Genomic DNA, 20,727 nt, shown 5'->3' on the forward strand with positions numbered 1-20,727 from the left:
CATATGAAAAATGAAACACAACTATAGCCTAGGATGTAGGAGGGAAGGGAGGGAGAGGAAAAGGGAGGTGGATGGGTTGATAGAGGGAAGGTTAGTAGGGGGACCACACCTATGGAGCATATTGCAAGTACAAGTTGGATCTATCAGGTGTAGAACACAAATGTCTTAACACTGTAATTGGGTAAATGAGGTAAAGGCTATGTTGATTAGTAGGATGTAAGCACTCCAATTTGTACGAATAATCAACATCTGGAGATAGATTGCACAACAATGTGAATGTGATTAACACTTCTGAACTGTACACTTAAAAATGGTTAAGATACCGCTAGGTCACAGGATTACTATACAAAAGTCAGATACTTTCAAATATAGCAGCAAAAAGTAAAACTCAAAATTAAAAATATATTACTGTCCAATTAGCAACAAAAAGTGAAGTATTTAGGTATAAGTCTAACCAAAAAACCATGAAATCATTAAGAGAGCAAGATGGCGGCTGAATAACAGCTCCCTTACATCTGGGCACCGTGAGTCCGGGGAGATAGGACTCCAGGCATCTCTGGCTGGTGGGATCTGCCTATCATCACCCCTGTAAGGATACAGAGAGTCAGCAACAGACTTCTGGACACCAAGAGGAAGACTAAAACAGTGGAAAACCGGCAAGTGGTCGCGTGTGTTCAATGGGTCTAAACCTGCCCACAACTGTAAGTTCAGTAGCAGCAAGACTGCAAACCGTAAAGGCCTTACCTGTGAACTGTTTTGGTGTCTTTGGACTTGGCACTCAGTTGAACTGCCTTGGGGAGATCCTGAGCGGGAATGCGGAGAACTTTGGCCATTGTCTAGGGCCCCAGTCTGAGCCGCTGAGCCAGACGGAGCTAATAGTGTTTGGCTGTGGGCCACAGGGAGCCATTATGAGCGATCTGCCCCGGCAAGCTCCGCCCTCAGGGTTGCAGAGCTAGAATTGGGTGGGAGCTGGTAACCCAGCGACCGAGTAGCCTAAGGGTGGGGTCTGAGCCCCCTTGCAGCCCTAACCCTCAGGGGCAGAGTGAGACCGGTTTTGGCACAGTGGGTAAGTGGATAGCCACTTCAGCAGTGATTCCAGCAACAAGCACTTTCCTGGGAAAGCTTCTGCTCAGCAAGTTTACAAGTTCAAAGTGCCTTTTAAGTGGGCTGAAGAGAGATTTAGGGTGTCTACCTGCTGGGGTTTGAGAAATCAGCAACCTCCAGTCGTATCAGAACTGTGATTAACATCTCATACCCCAGAAGACCACATGTTGCCCAGACAATATTCAACAACATATACATACTACTTTGTTTTTGGTTGTGTTTTGTTTTGTTTTGGTTTAGTTGTTTATTTGTCTATTTTGATGTTGTTGATGTTGTTTTGTATTTTAATTTCAACCTTTTCCATACAGACCTTTTTTCTTTCTCAATTTCTCTAGTTTAATTATAATTTCCCATTGCTGCCTTTCTTAATAACTAGAACTTCAGTTTTGCTAGTGTTTCTACCACTATTATTTGGTTTTTCACCCAATATTATCCCGTAAAGTTTCCTGTTTGCTTGTTTTGGTTTGATTTATAGCATTTTTGTCTTTCCTCTCTACTTGGTGGAGGTGGGGTACTATGTATGATCAGGTTAGCAAAGAGCTGCTGACCTCAAGGGAACCACCCAACTGGGCACCCCCAGAAGGTGGCTGTTTTTTTAAAGTTGTGTCAAAGTACCCTACTGTACACCTATATTGCTCTGTCTCCCTCTTTCTGTGCCTCTCTTCTTTTTGTCAATATTCCTTTTACCCACCCCCTCTCCTTTCTCTATTTTTTTCTCTTTTCACTCGGTCCTCCTTTCTTTCATCCCTTTCTTGCTCTTCAACCTTCTCACCCTTCTGGTCCTGTACCAAAAGGACTCATCTAACCCTTAGTCCACAGGCACGAGAACTTAAAGAGCAAGAGGAAGTGAAAGGAAAATTAGAGCAAGGAAACAGATAAAAGAAATCACTCATGAGGAAGAATCAGCAGAAAACTCCAGGTAATATGAAGAACCAGTCCAGAACAACCCCGCCAAGGGACCATGAGGTAGCTACTGCAGAGGATTCCACCTATAAAGAAATGTTAGGAATGACAGAAAGGGAATTTAGAATACACATGATGAAAACAATGAAAGAAATGATAGAAACAATGAAGGAAACTGCTAATAAAGTGGAAAATAACCAAAAGGAAATCCAAAAACAGAATCAAATAAGAGATGAACGATATGAAGAATATAAAAAGGATACAGCAGAGCTGAAGGAACTGAAACAGTCAATCAGGGAACTTAAAGATGCAATGGAAAGTATCAGCAACAGGTTAGACCATGCAGAAGAAAGAATTTCAGAGGTAGAAGACAAAGTTCTTGAGATAACTCTGATAGTAAAAGAGGCAGAAAAGAAGAGAGAGGAAGCAGAACGTTCACTGTCAGAATTATGGGACTTTATGAAGCGTTCCAACATACGAGTTATAGGAATCCCAGAAGGGGAAGAAGAATGCCCCAGAGGAATGGAAGCCATACTAGAGAATATTATAAAAGAAAATTTCCCAAATATCACCAAAGATTCTGACACACTGCTTTCAGAGGGATATCGGACCCCAGGTTGCCTCAACTCTAACCGAGCTTCTCCAAAAAACCATGAAATCTATATGAAGAAAACAACAAAACTCTGATGAAATATACCAAAAAAAGAACTGAATGAAGAGATATTCCATGCTTATGGATAGAAAAGGTCAATATTGTCAAGATGTCAGTTCTTCCAAGCTTTATCTACAGATTCAATAAAATCTCACATTTCTAGCAAGCTATTTTGTGGTTATGGACAGATTCTACAGTTTACTCGAAAAACTAAAATGTCCCGAATAGTCAACAGTATATTGAAGGAGAAGAACAAACTTGGAGAACTCACACTATCTTACTTCAAGGGTTACTATAAACCTACAGGAGTAAAGACAGTGTGGTGCTGGTGAAAGAAGAGAAAAATAGATTAATGGACAGTAAACAGCCCAGAATGAAACCTACATAAACACAGTCAACAGATCTTTGAGAAAGGAGCGAAGACAATACAATGGAGCAAAAGTACTTCAACAAATGGTGGTAAAACAACCAAAGATGCACATTCATTAAAAAAAGAATCCAGACACACACTTTACACCCTGCACAAAAATTAACTGCAAATGGATCACAGACCCAAATGTAAGACAAAAGAACTGTAAATAACACCTAAAAGCTGACATAGGAGAAAACCTAGATAACGTTAGGTATGGCAATGACTTATTAGATAGACCAAAGGTGCAATTCATGAAAGAATTGATCAGCTAGACTTTAGTAAAATTAAAAATTCCTGCTCTACGAAAAACAATGTCAAAAGAAGAAACTTGGAGAAAATATTTGAAAAAGGCACATCAGATACAGGACTGTTGTCCAAAACACAGGAAAACGCTTAAGAGTCAACAATAGTGAACAAATCAATTTTGAAATGGACAAAAGACTTGAACAGAGATCACACCAAAGAAGATATACAGAGGGCAAGTAAGCATAGGAAAAGATGTTCAACGTAGTATGTTAGTAGGCAATTGCAAATTAAAACAAGATAACATTACACACCTACTATAATGGTGAAAATCCAAACCACTGACACAACAAATGCCAGTGAGAAGGTGAAACAACAGAGACTCTTACTCAATGCTGGGGGAAATGCACAAGGTATGACCAGTTTTTAAAACAGTTTGGAGTTTCTCATAAAAGCAAACAAAATCTTTACCGTATTATTTAGCAATGACACTCGTTGGTATTTACACAGGAATTGAAAACTTTTGTCAACACTAAAACCTGCACATGGATGTTGATAGCAGCTTTACTCACGATTGCAAAACTTAGTCATGACCAAGATGTTCTTCAGTAGGTAAACAGATAAATTGTGGTACATTTAGACTTTGTAATATTGTTCAGCAGTAAAGATAAACCAGCTATCAAGCCATGAAAGACATAAAGGACCCTTAAGTACATATTACTAAATGAAAGAAACCTATCTAATCACATGACAGAACCACATGACATTTTGGAACAGGCAAAATTTGAAAACAGTAAAAAGATTAGCAGTTGCCAGGGATTAGTGAAGAAAAGTGGGGTGAACAGACAGAGCTCAGAGGATTTTTAGGCCAAGGAAACTGTTCTGTATAATACAATGGTGGATATATGCATCTGACATTTGTTAAAACCATACAGAACATACAACACCAAGAATAAACCCTAATGTAAACTATGGATGCTGAGTGATGATGTGCCAGTATTGGCTGATCAATTCTAATAATGATACAATCTTGGTGTTAGATGTTGATAGCAGAGGAGGGGGTGCATCTGTGGGGACAGATTATATGAAAATTCTTTATTTTCAGCTCAATTTTGCTGTAACCCTAAAACTACTCCAAAAAACAAAGTTTATTAAGTTAAAAAAGTGGGCAATTGGTCAATTTTATATGTGTATTTTTCCATAATTTAAAAGTAAATATTATTATTACCCATTAAAAAATACATGGATAAAATATCAAAGTTCAAAATAGACCAATGGATTTTAATATGATGAAAAGTTCATCATTTGGTACCAATGTTATTTAAAAAATTATTTTTACAAATAAAATAAAGTCAATTAATATGTTTCAGACTCTACATTACAACTAACCTTTAGTGTCAAGTTTTGGTGTAGTATCCACCCTCAATTATCTAAAAAGAGCACTCCTTCCTTTTTCAATTATATAGGCTGGATTTTCTTTATATACTTGAAACATACAGCAACAGAATGAACAAGCAGACCTGAGAAGCTATCTGTCTCTTATGAAAGCATATGTTAGATTTACAAAAATGTTAAACAATGCCACTTTTTTTTTGGGAAAAGAGTTATTTTTATTTATTTATAATTTCCTTTTTTATTTCAGAAAGTTAGGGGGTACCCATCTTGTTAACATACTTTGTTTTCATACAGATTGAGTCAAAGTTATTTTAATTTTTTAAATGTTACTTATGTTAACATGCAACAGGTCTATTACTGTTTTGTTTTGTTTTTCTACAGTTTTGGCCAGGGCTGGGTTTGAACCCGCCACCTCCAGTATATGGGGCCGGCGCCCTACTCTTGAGCCACAGGAGTGGCTCTGTTGTTTCACATTCTCACTGGCATTATTTTTTAATAACATTGGTATCGAATAACCGCCCTATTACTGTTATTTCTAAATTCATACACATCCTTAAATTTTTGTATTTATATCTAACGTGATAACCACTCACAGACATAAATGCACATAAACAAAAGCTATTTGAGAATCTCGTGAATCGTTAATGTGTAAAAATTTGACGACCACCGTGAATGCATCCCTTCAAAAGGTATACGTTGAATCCCTAACCCTCACTCAATGTGACAGTATTTGTGACCGCCTTTGGGAGGTAATCAGGGTTACATGAGGTCTTAGGGTGGAGTCCTCATGTTGGGATTGATGTCCCTATAAGGAAAGACTGCAGAAAATTCGCTCTTGCTCCCTCTCCTTGCACACACACGGGAGGTTCTATGTGTCCATGTGGAGAGGCAGAAGTTCATAAACCAGGAAAGCCCTCAGCATAATCCGACCATGACAACACCCTCATCTCCACCTTCCCACCTCCACACTGAAAGAATAAATTTCTGTTTTTTAAGCCATACAGTCGATATTTTGTTATTGCAACGGGAGCTGACTAATATAGTATGTAATAGCAAAAAAAAAAAAAAGAAAGAAAGAAAGAAAAGAAAAGTCTGGAAGCAATTCCAAAGTTCACTAATAAAAGAATTACTAAATAAACTATGGTTACCGCCAAACAATGGAACACTATAGAGATGGAAGAAAAAGACACTCCATGTACTGAGTCAGGAAGATTCAGAATAGTGTGTAAAAAGGGAAAGAAAATAGGAACATAAGGAAGTATTCTACCTGCGTGTAAACTTCCCCTATCGTATTTTAAATGTTTGAGAACTTTTTCTATCGTCCTTCCTTTCCTGCCACAAAGTGTGTTTTTTGGTATTTGGTATTTTAAGGCAAATTATTATTGCATGGAGGGTAAGTTATGTTGGAACAAATAAGAGCTGAGGAAAGTCGGGTTTTTTGAGTTTTACTAAAGTTCAAGAAGTTTCTGGGGTGTTTTTGAGGGCAGGAAATTTTGATAGTTTTGTGAGGTATGACAGACCTACAAGAAAGCTGCCCAAAATTATTCAGTGGAGTTAAGAGGCTTGTCCTTGAGCTTATTAAAATTATATTCCCCTCTTTCGAGGCATTTCTCTATCCCGAACAGCTCCCAAACACCCTGGAAAGCTCCTGTTTCCAGGATTAAAGGGCAAAAGGGACCAAGGCAAGCAGGGGCCCAGGCTTTTGATTGAGTTGGCCCACAGTGTCACCAACGCGGAACACGCTGGAAATTAGAAAAACCTTCTTCCGCCGGAAAGTGAGTGACAGGGCCTGGGGTGTCTTACCCAGGCGCGCCGCTAGCACCCCGCAGAGCCCGGCCAGCAGCGTCGTTAGGCAGAACATGGTGCCACTTCTCGGCTCCGAGCGACGACTGAACGGTTGGCTGTCGGGTGGTGGAGAGGATCGGACGCGCAGTCGCTGAGCTCGGGCTTCTCCGGCGTGGAGCTCGGGAGTGGGGGTGGGATGTGGTGGGGGTGGGGAGGAGGGGGGGGAGGGGTGAGGAGGGAGAAGGGATGGGAGGTGGGGGAGGAGGGGGGTGATTTGCAGCGCGCACCCCAAGGCTGCAAACTCCCAACCCCTTACCTAGCGGCCTGCTGCCCATGGGCCATCCATAGCTGCCCAGTACCTCTGTCCTGGTCGGTGTCCTTACAAACTTTAACACACTTCCATGTGTTCTTCTGTATCGGACGTTTCCCAGGTGCTTTTGAAAGTGAATTTGTGGTACTTTCTGAATTAAAAACCACACATACACAAATATACATATATATTCATGTTTACTAAAGACGTTTCAGTAATTTAAAGAAGAAAAAAGTGAACTGGCCAGAAGTGTAAAAAAGATTCCAAGACAGGAAAGAGGGAGTCAATTTTCATATTTTTGGAGAGGGCCTGCCACAATCGTTTTCCGCCCACACTGCCCAATGGACTTGTCTTTTTCCTCCCGTCTGGTTGTGGGATAAAACTCCTATGATGTCATTCTCATTTTCAGAAACTTCTCAGTGTAATGAATATTTGTTCATTCATGTAGTGAAAGACATAAAAATTCCTGCCCACAATTATAGTAGCGATGGTTCAGTAAAACATTCTAGCCAATGCCCCAGCACAGTATTTAAATATTTCTGAATTCCAACCCCAGCTTGACACCTATTTTCTCCTATCCCCAATGCTTTGGCAGCTCTGACTCTGGTCTGTCCCAAACATTCTGTCTTATTCCTTTGGACTGCAAGGCTTCGTCCCTCCTAGCCTCAACCTCAGTCTTCACCTATGCATTATCTTTTAATGCTTTTCAAATCTCCCATACTAAATTTAATAGATAGGCAGACACACAAACTAAAAAGGCCATGTGGGAACACAGAAAAGTTCACTTGGGGAATCTACACATTTAAAGTGGTAGCTGACATGTGATTTTATGGATGCATGCAATTTCAAGAGAGCAGTTTAAACCCAAAAATGATTAGTATGAGCAACAATAACAACAACAAAACAGATCTAGCTTGTTATCTCAGTGGGAACAGCCAATGTTAGGCTAACACTGCTTCTAGGCAGCAATTAAGCAAAGCTGGTTTTAACTTGACTAATAGAAATTGGAGCAATTATAGTAAATGCTTGGACTTGTCAATCAATATTCTGTATTAATTTCTAGTTCTTATGTTTGTTCTTTCTCTCTATCAAACTTCCCTGTTTATATCTTTAATAAAGAAGCTTTCATATTTTTCTTGTGTGAATAGTTCTCTCCACAACAGATAAGGTACTCTAAAGGACAGGAAACATATCCCATTCAGAACTTATGTATCACAGTACCTAATACACTACCTGCAAAATAGTGGAGTTTCCATAAACATTTATGAAATTTTTAAAAAATATGATTTGTGCTTAGAAAACCAGCATTGTGCTTAACTCTATAGAGACCCAACTTGATACAGGGAAATGCAGTGACCTGCACAAAGTCAGTTTGAGGACATACAGGTCTAACAATTAAGTTTGTCAACTCGCCACCATGTACCTATACTGGCAGCAATGAACAAACAACTGGATAAGGTTTTATAACCTTAGTATATCAGCATCTCACAGCTGTGTTCATGTCCATGCAGAAGAGTGCCTTGCTAAGTAGCATTCATTATCATTGTGTGTTTCTGCGTGCTGTCCTAAGAATAAGGTGGCTTGAATTAGAGCAACAAACAAACATTAGTAAACTTCTTGTTAAACTTGGCAAGAATGGAAGTGAAATCAGGGCAAGTTAGTCCAAGTTTTAGGGATAATGCCATAAAGAAAAAAATGGCAGTGTACAAATGGATGTAAATGTTTTTATAAGGGAAGAGAAAGCATCACTGATGAGGAGAGTTCAAGGCCAACAGTAACCAGCAGAATTGACAATAACATTGCAAAAATGTGTCGAATCCTATTTCAAAAACATTATCTGACTGTAAAAAGCATTGTAGACCAAGTACATGTTGATAGAGAAATAGGTAAATCTTAACCAAAAACTCCTGGCCAGTAACTCATGGCCTTTGCATCACAACAATGCACCAGCTCACAAGGCATTTTCTGGCGTTTTTAGCAAGTAAACAAATAACTATATTGGAATACTCTGCCTACTCACTTGATCTGTCCCCAATGACATTTTTCTTTACCCAAAGATATAGGAAATACTGGAAGACATTTTGATAACATTGAGGACACCAAAGGGAATACGACGACAGCTTTGATGGCCATTCCAGGAAAAAAGTTCCAAAATTGCCTTGAAGGGTAAACTAGGTGCTGGCATTGGTAAATTCCTTCCCAAGGGAAGTACTTCAAAGGGGACTGCAATGATATTCAGCAATGAGGTATGTAGCATGTTTTCTAGGATGAGTTCATGAACATAATTGTCACACCTCATATAGTTGAACAGTGGAATCAAACATACATGTAATTTATCCCTGATTACTATTCCTTTACCAGATAGGAAGGAAATACTTCAATATATATTTTCAAGATTTTAAGTGGCATCCATGACCAAGAAACTTTATAATTTTTAATAGCAGTCCAGAATAAATCAAGGACAAACCTAAGTGAAAAGCACATAAAATATGTAAATATATATATGTGTATATATACATGTAAAAGAAGTTCACATCAAATAATCTTGTAGACAAACTTTCTAACTAGAAATTTTCAAATTCCAAGAAAAGTGTTAAGTGACATGTTAATACTGATATATTACCAACTATAAAATTTCAGGGATGTGTACTACAATTGGAAAAATTGGGGCGATAGGCTTGGCGCCTGTAGCTCAAGTGGCTAAGGGGCCAGGCACATACACCAGAGCTTGTGGGTTCAAATCTAGCCTGGGCCTGCCAAACAACAATGACAAGTACAACCAAAAAATAGCTGGGTGTTGTGGCAGGTGCCTGTACTGCCAGCTACTTGAGAGGCTGAGACAAGAGAATCGCTTAAGCCCAGGAATTGGAGGTTGCTGTGAGCTGTGATGCCACAGCACTCTACCCAGGGTGACAGCTTGACACTCCGTCTCAAAAAAAAAAAAAAACCAATTACGACTATATGAGCAAAAAGCACAAACATGTAAGTCTTATATAAATTCTTCAGAGATTTAAATTGAAATGAAGAACACTTTAATTCAGGATGGCTTAAAACTTTTAATGTGTACCCAATTATTAAAATATTATAATATGCTATATTCAGAGAATTGAAATTTCTGCTTTCTTTAAAACTAATCTACTTTCCCTTAACAAAAAGCCATCACGCACAAACTGGCAAAAGTCTGAAAAATTAACAAGGTAATATCTGTAAAAGTTTGACATATTTTATCTAAAACTGTAACTTTTAAAAAGCCAACATGCAAAATCTGGCAAAGATCTGAAAAATTAATGAGATAATATATGTAAAAGTTTGCCATGATTTTATCTAAAATTATAATTTTTTAATCAAATTATAAACCGGTGAGTAGGAAGTTACTAGGAGAAACAAAAGAAAATTTCAAATATTTTATTTATTGTAAATGTTGTATTTGTATATACACAAACCAAAAAGTTTAACTAATGAGATTCAATTAATAAACCTATTATTAAACTTTATTATAAAAGGTTATGAAAATTTTAAGTGCTTAAAATTTTATTGTCCATACCATTTCTTCCCTAGTAAAAATTCATTATTTAACATAGCTGATATAGTTCATACCACAGTTAACTTTTTTTGCTTATCTAAGAAAACATTTTTCTTTTTTCTCCAGCCTAATTTCTATGAAAATATTAGTTTCAGTATGAGAGACATGATCCAGCACACCTTAGTAAATGTAAACATTCTAAAATGATTTAATAGCAAGCTTTGAAAATTCAGATTTTAGACTTAAAGTGCTCACGAAACTCTCAAGTGGTTTTGTAACAGCTCAGTTGATTGAGGATATTATAATTGTTCCTGCTTTATTATAACCATAAATCAACAGCATATCAGATTAGGTCTATTAAATACCTCGTACCATAAAGCTTGTAATTTATTCAAAATAATGCTATTATAAAGGGATGCCATGCTTTAACATGATTCATAATAGAAATTCTAATACTAAATTAATTTGCCTGTTATTATGTATAGTTGAAAAATCATAAAAATGGAAGCTAATAACTGTGCAGAAATACACATATTCTTATAATGTATTTTGTACTTTCAAAATAGTATGACTTCCTAATTGTGGTTCTTGTGCATTCTTCTGAAAACAGCATATTTGCTTATTCCTGTAATGAATAAAAGATAAAATTCTAGGGTATGATAATTATTAATCCCTGCAAGATGAAAAATATCAGATATTAATAGCAGCTAACTACTCAGTTTTCATATGTATTAGGTTATCACCTGGTCAACCAGAAACTACATTAATGACAACTAAGGTCAAAAATTCAAAAATCTTAACACCATTACAGTTAATTTGAGAATCTTTGCAAAACATATTCAAAATAACATAATCCATGTTAAGTGCATTAACCTCACAGATGACTGAAAAAGGCTTATTCATTGATGGAAATGGAAATGTTACTCTAAATTCTCTGGCTTTAGTGCATTTCTCTTGTAATTTCCACATTCAGTTTCTGTTTTTCTGTGTTAGTAAAGTTTTTTGTGTGTATGATAATTTTGTTTTCATTCATAGTTCCAACAGGAAGAAAGGCTTTTCAAGAAAACGTCGGGGGGAAAAACAAGTATTAGCTCAGTTCCCTGAAGACATTTGTAAAAAAAATTAAAAATCAAGTGAGGGAACTATATAAAGGAGGTGCAGGAGCAGGACGAGCAGGAATTAAATTTCCCTGAGATGATGCTTTCGGTTGTGGTGGAGGTGGCCTGTGAAAAGGGATAAAAAGATGGTTAGTAGTGTGTTTGGACGGAATGAAATAATGCTGTATTCACTACAAGCTCAACATAACACTATCCTCATCTCTGACAGTAGGTAAGGGCTCCTTGTATTCTGAGATTATCACTAATATGACATTCAATACGTTAAAGGACTCCAATTAGAGTCTAAAAAGAAATAACTACTTACACTAATACTAGTCCATAATCAACAATGTTATATGAAAGTTCTAGTTTACAGGTTTTTAAAAAGAAAAGCACATTATAATGTAAAGTTAAATTATAAAAAGACAAACAAGGACATTAAATCCATTTAAGCACTTTGCTTTTAGAATCAGAAAGCAGTAAAGTATTGCTAAGTGTAAATCTAGCTCTACGTTCACAAACGCAGATCTGAAATTTAACTCCCTCACTATGATAGCTACTTTGAGATTACACCTGCTCTTACTTCTACACACATGCATCTCAATCCTTATACTTTACCCGGTGGACACTCTTCCTTAACTTCCTAATCCACTCCTAGTGTACCTCTTCTCCAGTAACACATAAGAATACAATCTGCTGAATCTCTCTCTCAGAATTTATATATTTTTCACTTGATCTTCAGTTAGATTTCAATGTGCTCTTATTGCATAACCAAGATTTTACATGAAGATACTACTCAGTTTTCCAATGCAATTGTAATTTGAAGGACTTTTGGGGAGTGGAAGGAGTCAGGTGCCTTTTATATGACGCAAAATGTAGTAATAAATTTTCTCCTTTCCTCCTGATTTTAAGCCTATCCACTGAGTCTTTAATTTCAGTTCTGTGTTTTTCAATTGTAAAATTTGCATTGATTCTTTGTTTAAAGTTTCTATGCTGTGCTGAAATTCTCAGGCTTGACTGTTAATTCCATGACACAATGATCAGTTATTTTAAAGTCCATGTCTGATAGCTATCAACTGGATATTCTCTGAGTCTGTTTCTATGTTCTACTGCTTCTTGATTTTAGTCATATTTTCTTTTCTTATACACCTGGGTTTTTTGATTGTAGGCCAAATATAAACTGTAGTTATCAGTTGAGGGTTTAGTCACCCTTACTCCTGGATCCCAAAACAAAGCCTAGGATATTTGCAGGGCACTTTCTCTTTGGAAGGACTCCAATTTTATCCCCTATGAGTTTGCTGGAAATTCTCTACAATTTAATTTTGACACTGTCTACTAATTTGGCAAAATTTATATAAAAGTTCTTTAAAACCATTTCTGCAAATCTAAACTGTTGGTAACAAATACCTTGCCATAAATTAAACAAGAGAAATTACTAGACATTAACTCTTGTGTTTTATTCTGGTCAAGTAATCTAAATAAATTCACTTAGACCTTGATGGGAAGTGCTGAGGCTGCTTGGCTGCACAGGTTGGTACTGGAAATCTATTTGCATATATAGGCTAAAAAAAAAAAAAAAGTAAAGAATAAAAAGGTTATTACCATAATGGAGCCATAACATTTTTTAACGCCTATATAGTTTATCTACTATATAAAAGATATATACATAAAATCAATGAACAGACTACAAGTGAATGTCTCTTATCAGAAATGCTTGGGAATAGGAGTGTTTCAGATTTCAAATTTTTTCTGATTTTGGAATATTTGCATATATATACAATGAGATATCTTGGGGATGAGACCTTAGTCCAAACACAAAATTCATTTATGTTTCCTGTATACTTTATACAAATTTTATAATATTTTTTGATAAATTTGTGCATGAAACACAGTTTGTAGCTTGAACCATTAGAAAGCAAAGGCATCGCTATTTTAGCCACCCAGGTGGATATCTGAAGTTGTTTGGCATCATCAACATTCCTGACTCTGAATTTATATACTACCACTAAGCAATCATTTTCTAATTCACACATAAGTAGGTAACAACTACAACCCATCACATGAGATCAAGTGTGGTATTTTCCACTTGTGGCATCACGTCAGCACTCAGCAAGTTTTGAATTTGGAGCATTTTAGATTTTCAGATTAGGGTTACTCAACCAGCCTACTTATTTTTCTTTTTTCTTTTCTTTTTTTTTTTGAGACAGAGTCTCAAGCTGTTGCCCTAGGTAGAGTGCCATGACATCACAGCTCACAGCAACTTCCAACTCTTGGGCTTAAGCGATTCTCTTGCCTCGGCCACCCAAGTAGCTAGGATTACAGGCACCCTCCACAACGCCCAGCTATTTTTGGTTGTAGTTGTCATTGTTTGGCAGACCTGGGCTGGATTTGAAATCCACCGGCTCCACTGTATGTGGCTGGCACCTTAGCCGCTTGAGCTACAGGCGCCGAGCCCAACCAGCCTCCTTGTAATTCTGACACTTGAAATTATTTTGCTTATTCAATATATCTTTACCATGAATATGAGATACTTAATTCTAAGTCTATATTTTTAAAATTTGGTTTAAATCAACTGCATTAGTTAAAAGGTAACGTTGCTTATGTGTGTGTATATACACATTAATTAATTTATTTGTTTGTCTATTTATTTTTAGAGACAGGGTCTTGCTCTCACCCAGGCTGGAGTACACTGCAGCCTCAAACTCCTGGCCTCAAGCAATCCTGCTACCTCAAACTCCCAAAATACTGAGATTACAAGTGACAGCCATTGGTGCCTAGACATTACATTTTAAATAAAATCTTCCAAAATTCTTATGAAACCTACACAGTACCTATTACTGTAAATACCACTGATCTATAACTGTTGATTTTAGTATTCATGGTATTCTTCCTTGATGAGGTAGTAGAAATGAAATTTTACAACAAAGTGAGAGTACTAGTTGGCCTTGGGAAAATAAAAGTAAAAATAGTTTTCATACATAATTACATTAGAAAAAGTTTCATACATAATTACATTTCTGTTAAAGAAGATCACATGGCATCAGTAAACCACTGACAAAGTGATTTTGACCAAGATGTTCTCTACTATCTACTGTTCATTCCTAAAGTTCTGTGACTGCCATAAAACACACAGTATTAAAGAACTCGAGCACTCTCTAGGTACTACCATGAAACAGATGGTCTATCACCTGCTATTTTTTCCCATCAGGATGATTTGCAAGTACTGGGAACATGGAAAAGAGATGTAAGAAAATATCTCCAACCCTTTCCACCAAGCCATAGAAGTAGCGCTTTAAAGGGATAGTTATGTTCCATTTTTGAAATGATAATATGGTAAGGTGGTATGTATTAATTATTTGATTGGATCTTACTACAATTTATACATAGATCAAAACATCATATTGTATCCTAAAACTATGCACAGTTTGTTAGTTAAAAATGTAGTAATAACTAAAAATTACAATTATTTACATAAATCAAAACATCACATTGTACCCCATAAATGTACACAATTATGATTTGTCAATTAGAAATAATATAAAGAAAATTTTAGGGGCGGCGCCTGTGGCTCAGTGAGTAGGGCACCGGCCCCATATGCCGAGGGTGGCGGGTTCAAACCCAGCCCCGGCCAAACTGCAACAAAAAAAAAATAGCCGGGCATTATGGCGGGCGCCTGTAGTCCCAGCTACTCGGGAGGCTGAGGCAAGAGAATCGCGTAAGCCCAAGAGTTAGAGGTTGCTGTGAGCCGTGTGACGCCACGGCACTCTACCAAGGGCGGTACAGTGAGACTCTGTCTCTACAAAAAAAAAAAAAAAAAAAAAGAAAATTTTAATTCCAATTTTTAGAATTTATCTGACATATACTTTTATATGTATGCAAAGACCTATGTACAAGGATTTTAAATGCCACTTTTTGTGGCAACAAGATTGAAAACAATCAGTTTCAAAATTTGTGGTATATCCATAAGATGGAATAGTATGTGGCTATTAAAAAGAATGAAGTACACGTTCATTGCTTGCAAAGGGTAGACCAAATGTCCACAGAAGACTTACCAGTATAGAGCATCTAAAATGCTAGTAAAAATATTTAAAGTGTTAGTGGGAAGTAAGAAATATCTTAGGTCAAAAATAATTAAAAACTATGGAAAAGTCCAGGTTATGAAGCAGCATATGTCCTATGAACATCTTCCCATACTTGGCAGGCTACCATTTGTGTTTTCAGGTACAGACATAAGGAGACAAAACTTGGGGCCTGACCCAGATGGAATGCTGAATGTAAAGCACTATATAAAGCCTAGACATCGAAAGGGTAAGGCCCCCACTACATTAACTAGAAAAACAAACATATGCCCCCAACAGGCCAATGGGGATAGACCTTGATACTAATAGAAGAGGAATAAAATAATCTTCATGGAGAAATTCTAACCATACACCCATCCTAAAAAGGGTTAGAGGAGCTAATAACATCTTTGTGGCCCAAAAAACACCGATAAAATTTTACTTTAAAGACATCAAAGATTGACTATGCCACCTGGCATCTGGCCAACGGAAAAACACACTATTTGTAAGAAACCACCACAGTTCAGGACTTAGATAATTTCTACATATAAAATTACAAACAATATTAGTAGTAGCAATGGCCACCTTTGTCTTGTTCTAGTTCTTATCAGGAATACTTTCAATCTGTCCCCCTTCAGTGTGATGTTGGTGTGGGTTTGTCATACATGGTTTTATAATCTTAAGACCTTTATACTAAGGAAACTATCTAAAGAATGGGGAAAAAATACCACATGTACTTGCTACGAAATTGGAACTAACAGATGAACACATACGCACAGAGGGAAGAAAAACTCAGTGAAAATCAAGCAGGGGGTGGGGAAGAGGAGTACATGAGTAAATACCTACCTAAAGGTACAACTAACATTATCTGAGTAAGGTGCACATTTATAACCCTGAAACAAAATTGATTCATGAAACTAAAAACATTTGTACCTCCCACAATATTTCAAAATAATAAAAAAGTCTAAATAATATTTCTTTACAATCAATAAAACAAAGCACACTAAGAAACAAATGACCATGAGAGAATGAGCAAAAATAACAAACCTGAGGGTGGTGCCTGTGGCTCAGTGGGTAGGGTGCCGGCTCCATATACCAAGGGTGAAGGGTTCAAACCCAGCCCTGGCCAAACTGCAACAAAAAAATAGCCAGGCATTGTGGCAGGTGCCTGTAGTCCCAGCTACTCGGGAGGCTGAGGCAAGAGAATCACCTAAGTCCAAGAGCTAGAGGTTGCTGTGAACTATGACGCCAGAGCACTCTACCGTGGGCAACAAAGTGAGACTCTGTCTCTTAAAAAAAAATAAAAAGTAAAAAAAAAAAAAAAGCCTGAGAACCCACTAAGAGCATACATATAGGATGATCAGATAAAGAAAATGAAATGAGTAATTTTATACGTTTGAAGAAATAAACACTAAAATGTATGTTAAAGCTACAAGAAAGCAGCGGATTGGAAAAAGAAGCAAGTAGAACTTAAAAAATGAAATATACTATAAACTAGTAAAATAAGATACTCAACAAATCAGGTAAATAACAGATTGAGCATAGTTTAGGATAAATTTGGTGAATGGAAGATAGATCCAATATAATCTGAATAGAATACACAAACAAAAAGATTGGAAATATTAAGAAACAAAGAATAGGTTTGGCACCTGTAGCTCAGTAGGTAGGTCACTAGCCACGTACACCAGGGCTGGCGGGTTCAAACCCACCCGAGGGCCTGCCAAACAACAATGGCAACTACAACAAAAAAATAGCCAGGCATTGTGGCAGGCGCCTGTAATCCCAGCTACTCAAGAGGCTGAGGCAAACGTAAGCCCAAGAGTTTGAGCTTGCTGTGAGCTGTGATGCCACAGAACTCTACAAAGGGGGACATAGTGAGTCTCTGTCTCAAGGGGGGAAAAAAAAAAAAAGAAACAAAGAATGGTGAAAGATCCAACATGCAGGAACTTCCTGAAAGTGTTAATAAAGTGATGGAACAGAAATTGCAATACATGAAGAAATAATCACTAATAAACATCCCAAATAGTTGAAAAATATAAATTCTCAGGTTCAGGAAGTCCACTTACCTGAAAAAAAGTTTTTTAAGTCTACATCTAGATATATTTACTGTAAGGATACAGAAGAAAAAGACAGATAAAAAAGACATTCCTAGAGCACCAATCAGAATCATAGATAACTTCTAAATTGTAACAAAGGACGCTAAATGTAGGCTCTTTAAAATTCTAAGAAAAACACACATTTCTGAAAATGATTGAAGCTATCTATGACAAACCCACAGCTAATATTTTACTGAATAAAGTAAAACTGAAAGCTTTTCCTCTTAGAACTGGAACCAAACAAGGTTGTCCTCTGACACCTTTACTTTTCAACATAGTGCTAGAAGTTCTAACCAATACAATTAGGCAAGACAAGGAAATAAAGGGCATCCAAATGGGAGCACAGGAGGTCAAACTCTCCCTCTTTGCTGATGACATGATCTTATACTTAGAGAACCCCAAAGACTCAACCACAAGACTCCTGGAAGTCATCAAAAAATACAGTAATGTTTCAGGATATAAAATCAATGTCCACAAGTCAGTAGCCTTTGTATACGCCTATAACAGTCAAGATGAGAGGCTAATTAAGGACACAACTCCCTTCACCATAGCTTCAAAGAAAATAAAATACCTAGGAATATGCCTAACAAAGGAGGTGAAGGACCTCTATAAAGAAAATCATGAAATCTTAAGAAAGGAAATATCAGAGGATATTAACAAATGGAAGAACATACCATGCTCATGGCTGGGAAGAATCAACATTGTAAAAATGTCTATACTTCCCAAAGCAATCTCCCTATTCAATGTCATTCCTATTAAAATATCAACATCGTACTTTCAAGATTTGGAAAAATGATTGATTCTGCGTTTTGTATGGAACCAGAAAAAACCCAGTATAGTTAAGGCAGTTCTTGGAAATAAAAATAAAGCTGGGGGCATCAGCATACCAGATTTTAGGCTATACCACAAAGCCATAGTGGTCAAGACAGCGTGGTACTGGCACAAAAATAGAGACATACACATTTGGAATCAAATAGAAAAACAGGAAATGAAATCAACAACTTATAGCCACCTAATCTTAGATATACCAAACAAGAACATACCTTGGGTAAAGACTCCCTATTCAGTGCTGGGAGAACTGGATATCCACATGTAAAACAGTGAAACTGGACCCACACCTTTCCCCACTCACAAAAATTGATTCAAGATGGATAAAGGATAAGGCATGAAACAATAAAAATCCTCCAAGAAAGCATAGGAAAAAGCACTGGAAGATATTGGCCTGGGGAAAGACTTCATGAAGAAGACTGCCATGGCAATTGCAACAACAACAAAAATAAACAGATGAGACTTAATTAAACTGAAAAGCTTCTGTACAGCTAAGGAGACAACAACCAAAGCAAATAGACTACCTACACAATGGGAAAGGATATTTGCATATTTTGAATCAGACAAAAGCTTGATAACTAGGATCTATAGAGAACTCAAATTAATCCACATCAAAAAAGCCAACAATCCCATATATCAATGGGCAAGAGACATGAATAGAACCCTCTCTAAAGAAGACAGATGAATGGCTAACATTATGAAAAAAATGCTCATCATCCCTAATTATTAGAGAAATGCAAATCAAAACCACCCTGAGATACCATCTAACCCCAGTGAGAATGGCCCACATCACAAAATCTCAAAACTGCAGATGCTGGTGTGGATGTGGAGAGAAGGAAACCCTTTTACACTGCTGGTGGGACTGCAAACTAATACAACCTTTTTGGAAGGAAGTACGGAGAACCCTCAAAAAACTCAACCTAGACCTCCCATTTGATCCTGCAATCCCATTACTGGGCATCTACCCAGAAGGAAAAAAATCCTTTTATCATAAGGACACTTGTACTAGACTGTTTATTGCAGCTCAATTTACAATTGCCAAAATGTGGAAACAGCATAAATGCCCACCAACCCAGGAATGGATTAACAAGCTGTGGTATATGTACACCATGGAATACTATTCAGCCATTTAAAAAAATAGAGACTTTACATCCTTTGTATTAACCTGGATGGAAGTGGAACACATTATTCTTAGTAAAGCATCACAAGAATGGAGAAGCATGAATCCTATGTACTCAATTTTGATATGAGGACAATTTAGGACACAGTGGGGAGAGAGAGAAAGAAGGAGGGAGGGGTGGGGAAAGGAAGAGCAGAGAAAGGGAAGGAGGGAGGTGGTGGGGCCTTGGTGTGTGCCACACCTTCTGGAGGCAAGACACAATTGTAAGAGGGACTTCACCTAACAAATGGAATCAGTGTAACTTGGTTTCTTGTGCCCTCAATGAATCCTCAACAATTAAAAAAAAAAAAAAGGAATTAACGACATCAAATACTCTGTTAAATCACTAGTGTGCAAATGCTTTTCTAAAATTAAAAATATATATTTAAATAAATTTAATTAACGAATTCCACATTTTGTAAGTTTGTTAGGGAAATGTTGAAAAAACCAGCAATACAAGCAAAAGTATCTCATTTAACTAAAAACTTGGAAATAAGTATTATCAGAATTTTCACATATATGTACACATGACCTCTGCACATACTCTAAGATGAGTCTGTACATAGGAGCACATGTAGAGGTCTTTTAAAATGTACCTGAAAGTATATTTAAAGATGCCTTTAAATTTGATATCACTACTGAATTATAATTCTATGATACTTTTGTTTATTGCTAACAGTGTAGATTATTTCTGGATTTTTAGTGTTTTAAACATTTCTGTATCGAGTATTCGTACAGTTATTTAGTGCATGTCTCATGAACATTTTCTTGGGACACATTCCTAGAATTGAGGACATTGGTATACTTTTAAAACACTGATGTATGCTAGCTAATTTTCTTGAGGAACAATATGAGTTTTCCACGTTTGTCCACATAAGTAGCTATTTAGTCTCCACTAAATGGCATAAAGAAAAATAAAATCTATTTGCTAGCCTTTTGCAAAAAAAAAAATCTGAGGAAAAAGAATATCTGTCAGCCAAAAACATTTCAAGCAGAGAAAAACTGAGTGGAATTACTATCAAATATCTTCAGTGAAGGAACTTCTAAAAGACGTCCTTTTGCTTTTTTTATTCTCAGAAATGGTTATAGTAGGTAAAGGATGTCCCTTTGAAGTAGATAAGCTGACACACGTCCAGTCCCATGAATATTAGGTCAACATAAA

At 36.9% G+C, this 20,727-nt stretch overlaps 1 protein-coding gene across 1 annotated transcript in view; it reads right to left on the reverse strand.

The window, feature by feature from the left end:
- Positions 1-10,646: 10,646 nt before the first annotated feature.
- The window catches only part of ADAM9 (ADAM metallopeptidase domain 9), a 154,241-nt gene continuing 144,160 nt past the window's right edge, over positions 10,647-20,727 (reverse strand). Inside the window, exons 21-22 of the mRNA XM_053578640.1 lie at positions 12,919-12,986; positions 10,647-11,550 (exon numbers count right to left, since the gene is read on the reverse strand). Coding sequence (XP_053434615.1) covers positions 11,457-11,550; positions 12,919-12,986 — 162 coding nt within the window. The 3' untranslated portion in view covers positions 10,647-11,456. The remainder of the gene's footprint in view (positions 11,551-12,918; positions 12,987-20,727) is intronic.

The sequence above is a fragment of the Nycticebus coucang genome, chromosome 24 (genome assembly GCF_027406575.1).
Source record: "Nycticebus coucang isolate mNycCou1 chromosome 24, mNycCou1.pri, whole genome shotgun sequence".
Classification (NCBI taxonomy): Eukaryota; Metazoa; Chordata; class Mammalia; order Primates; family Lorisidae; genus Nycticebus; species Nycticebus coucang.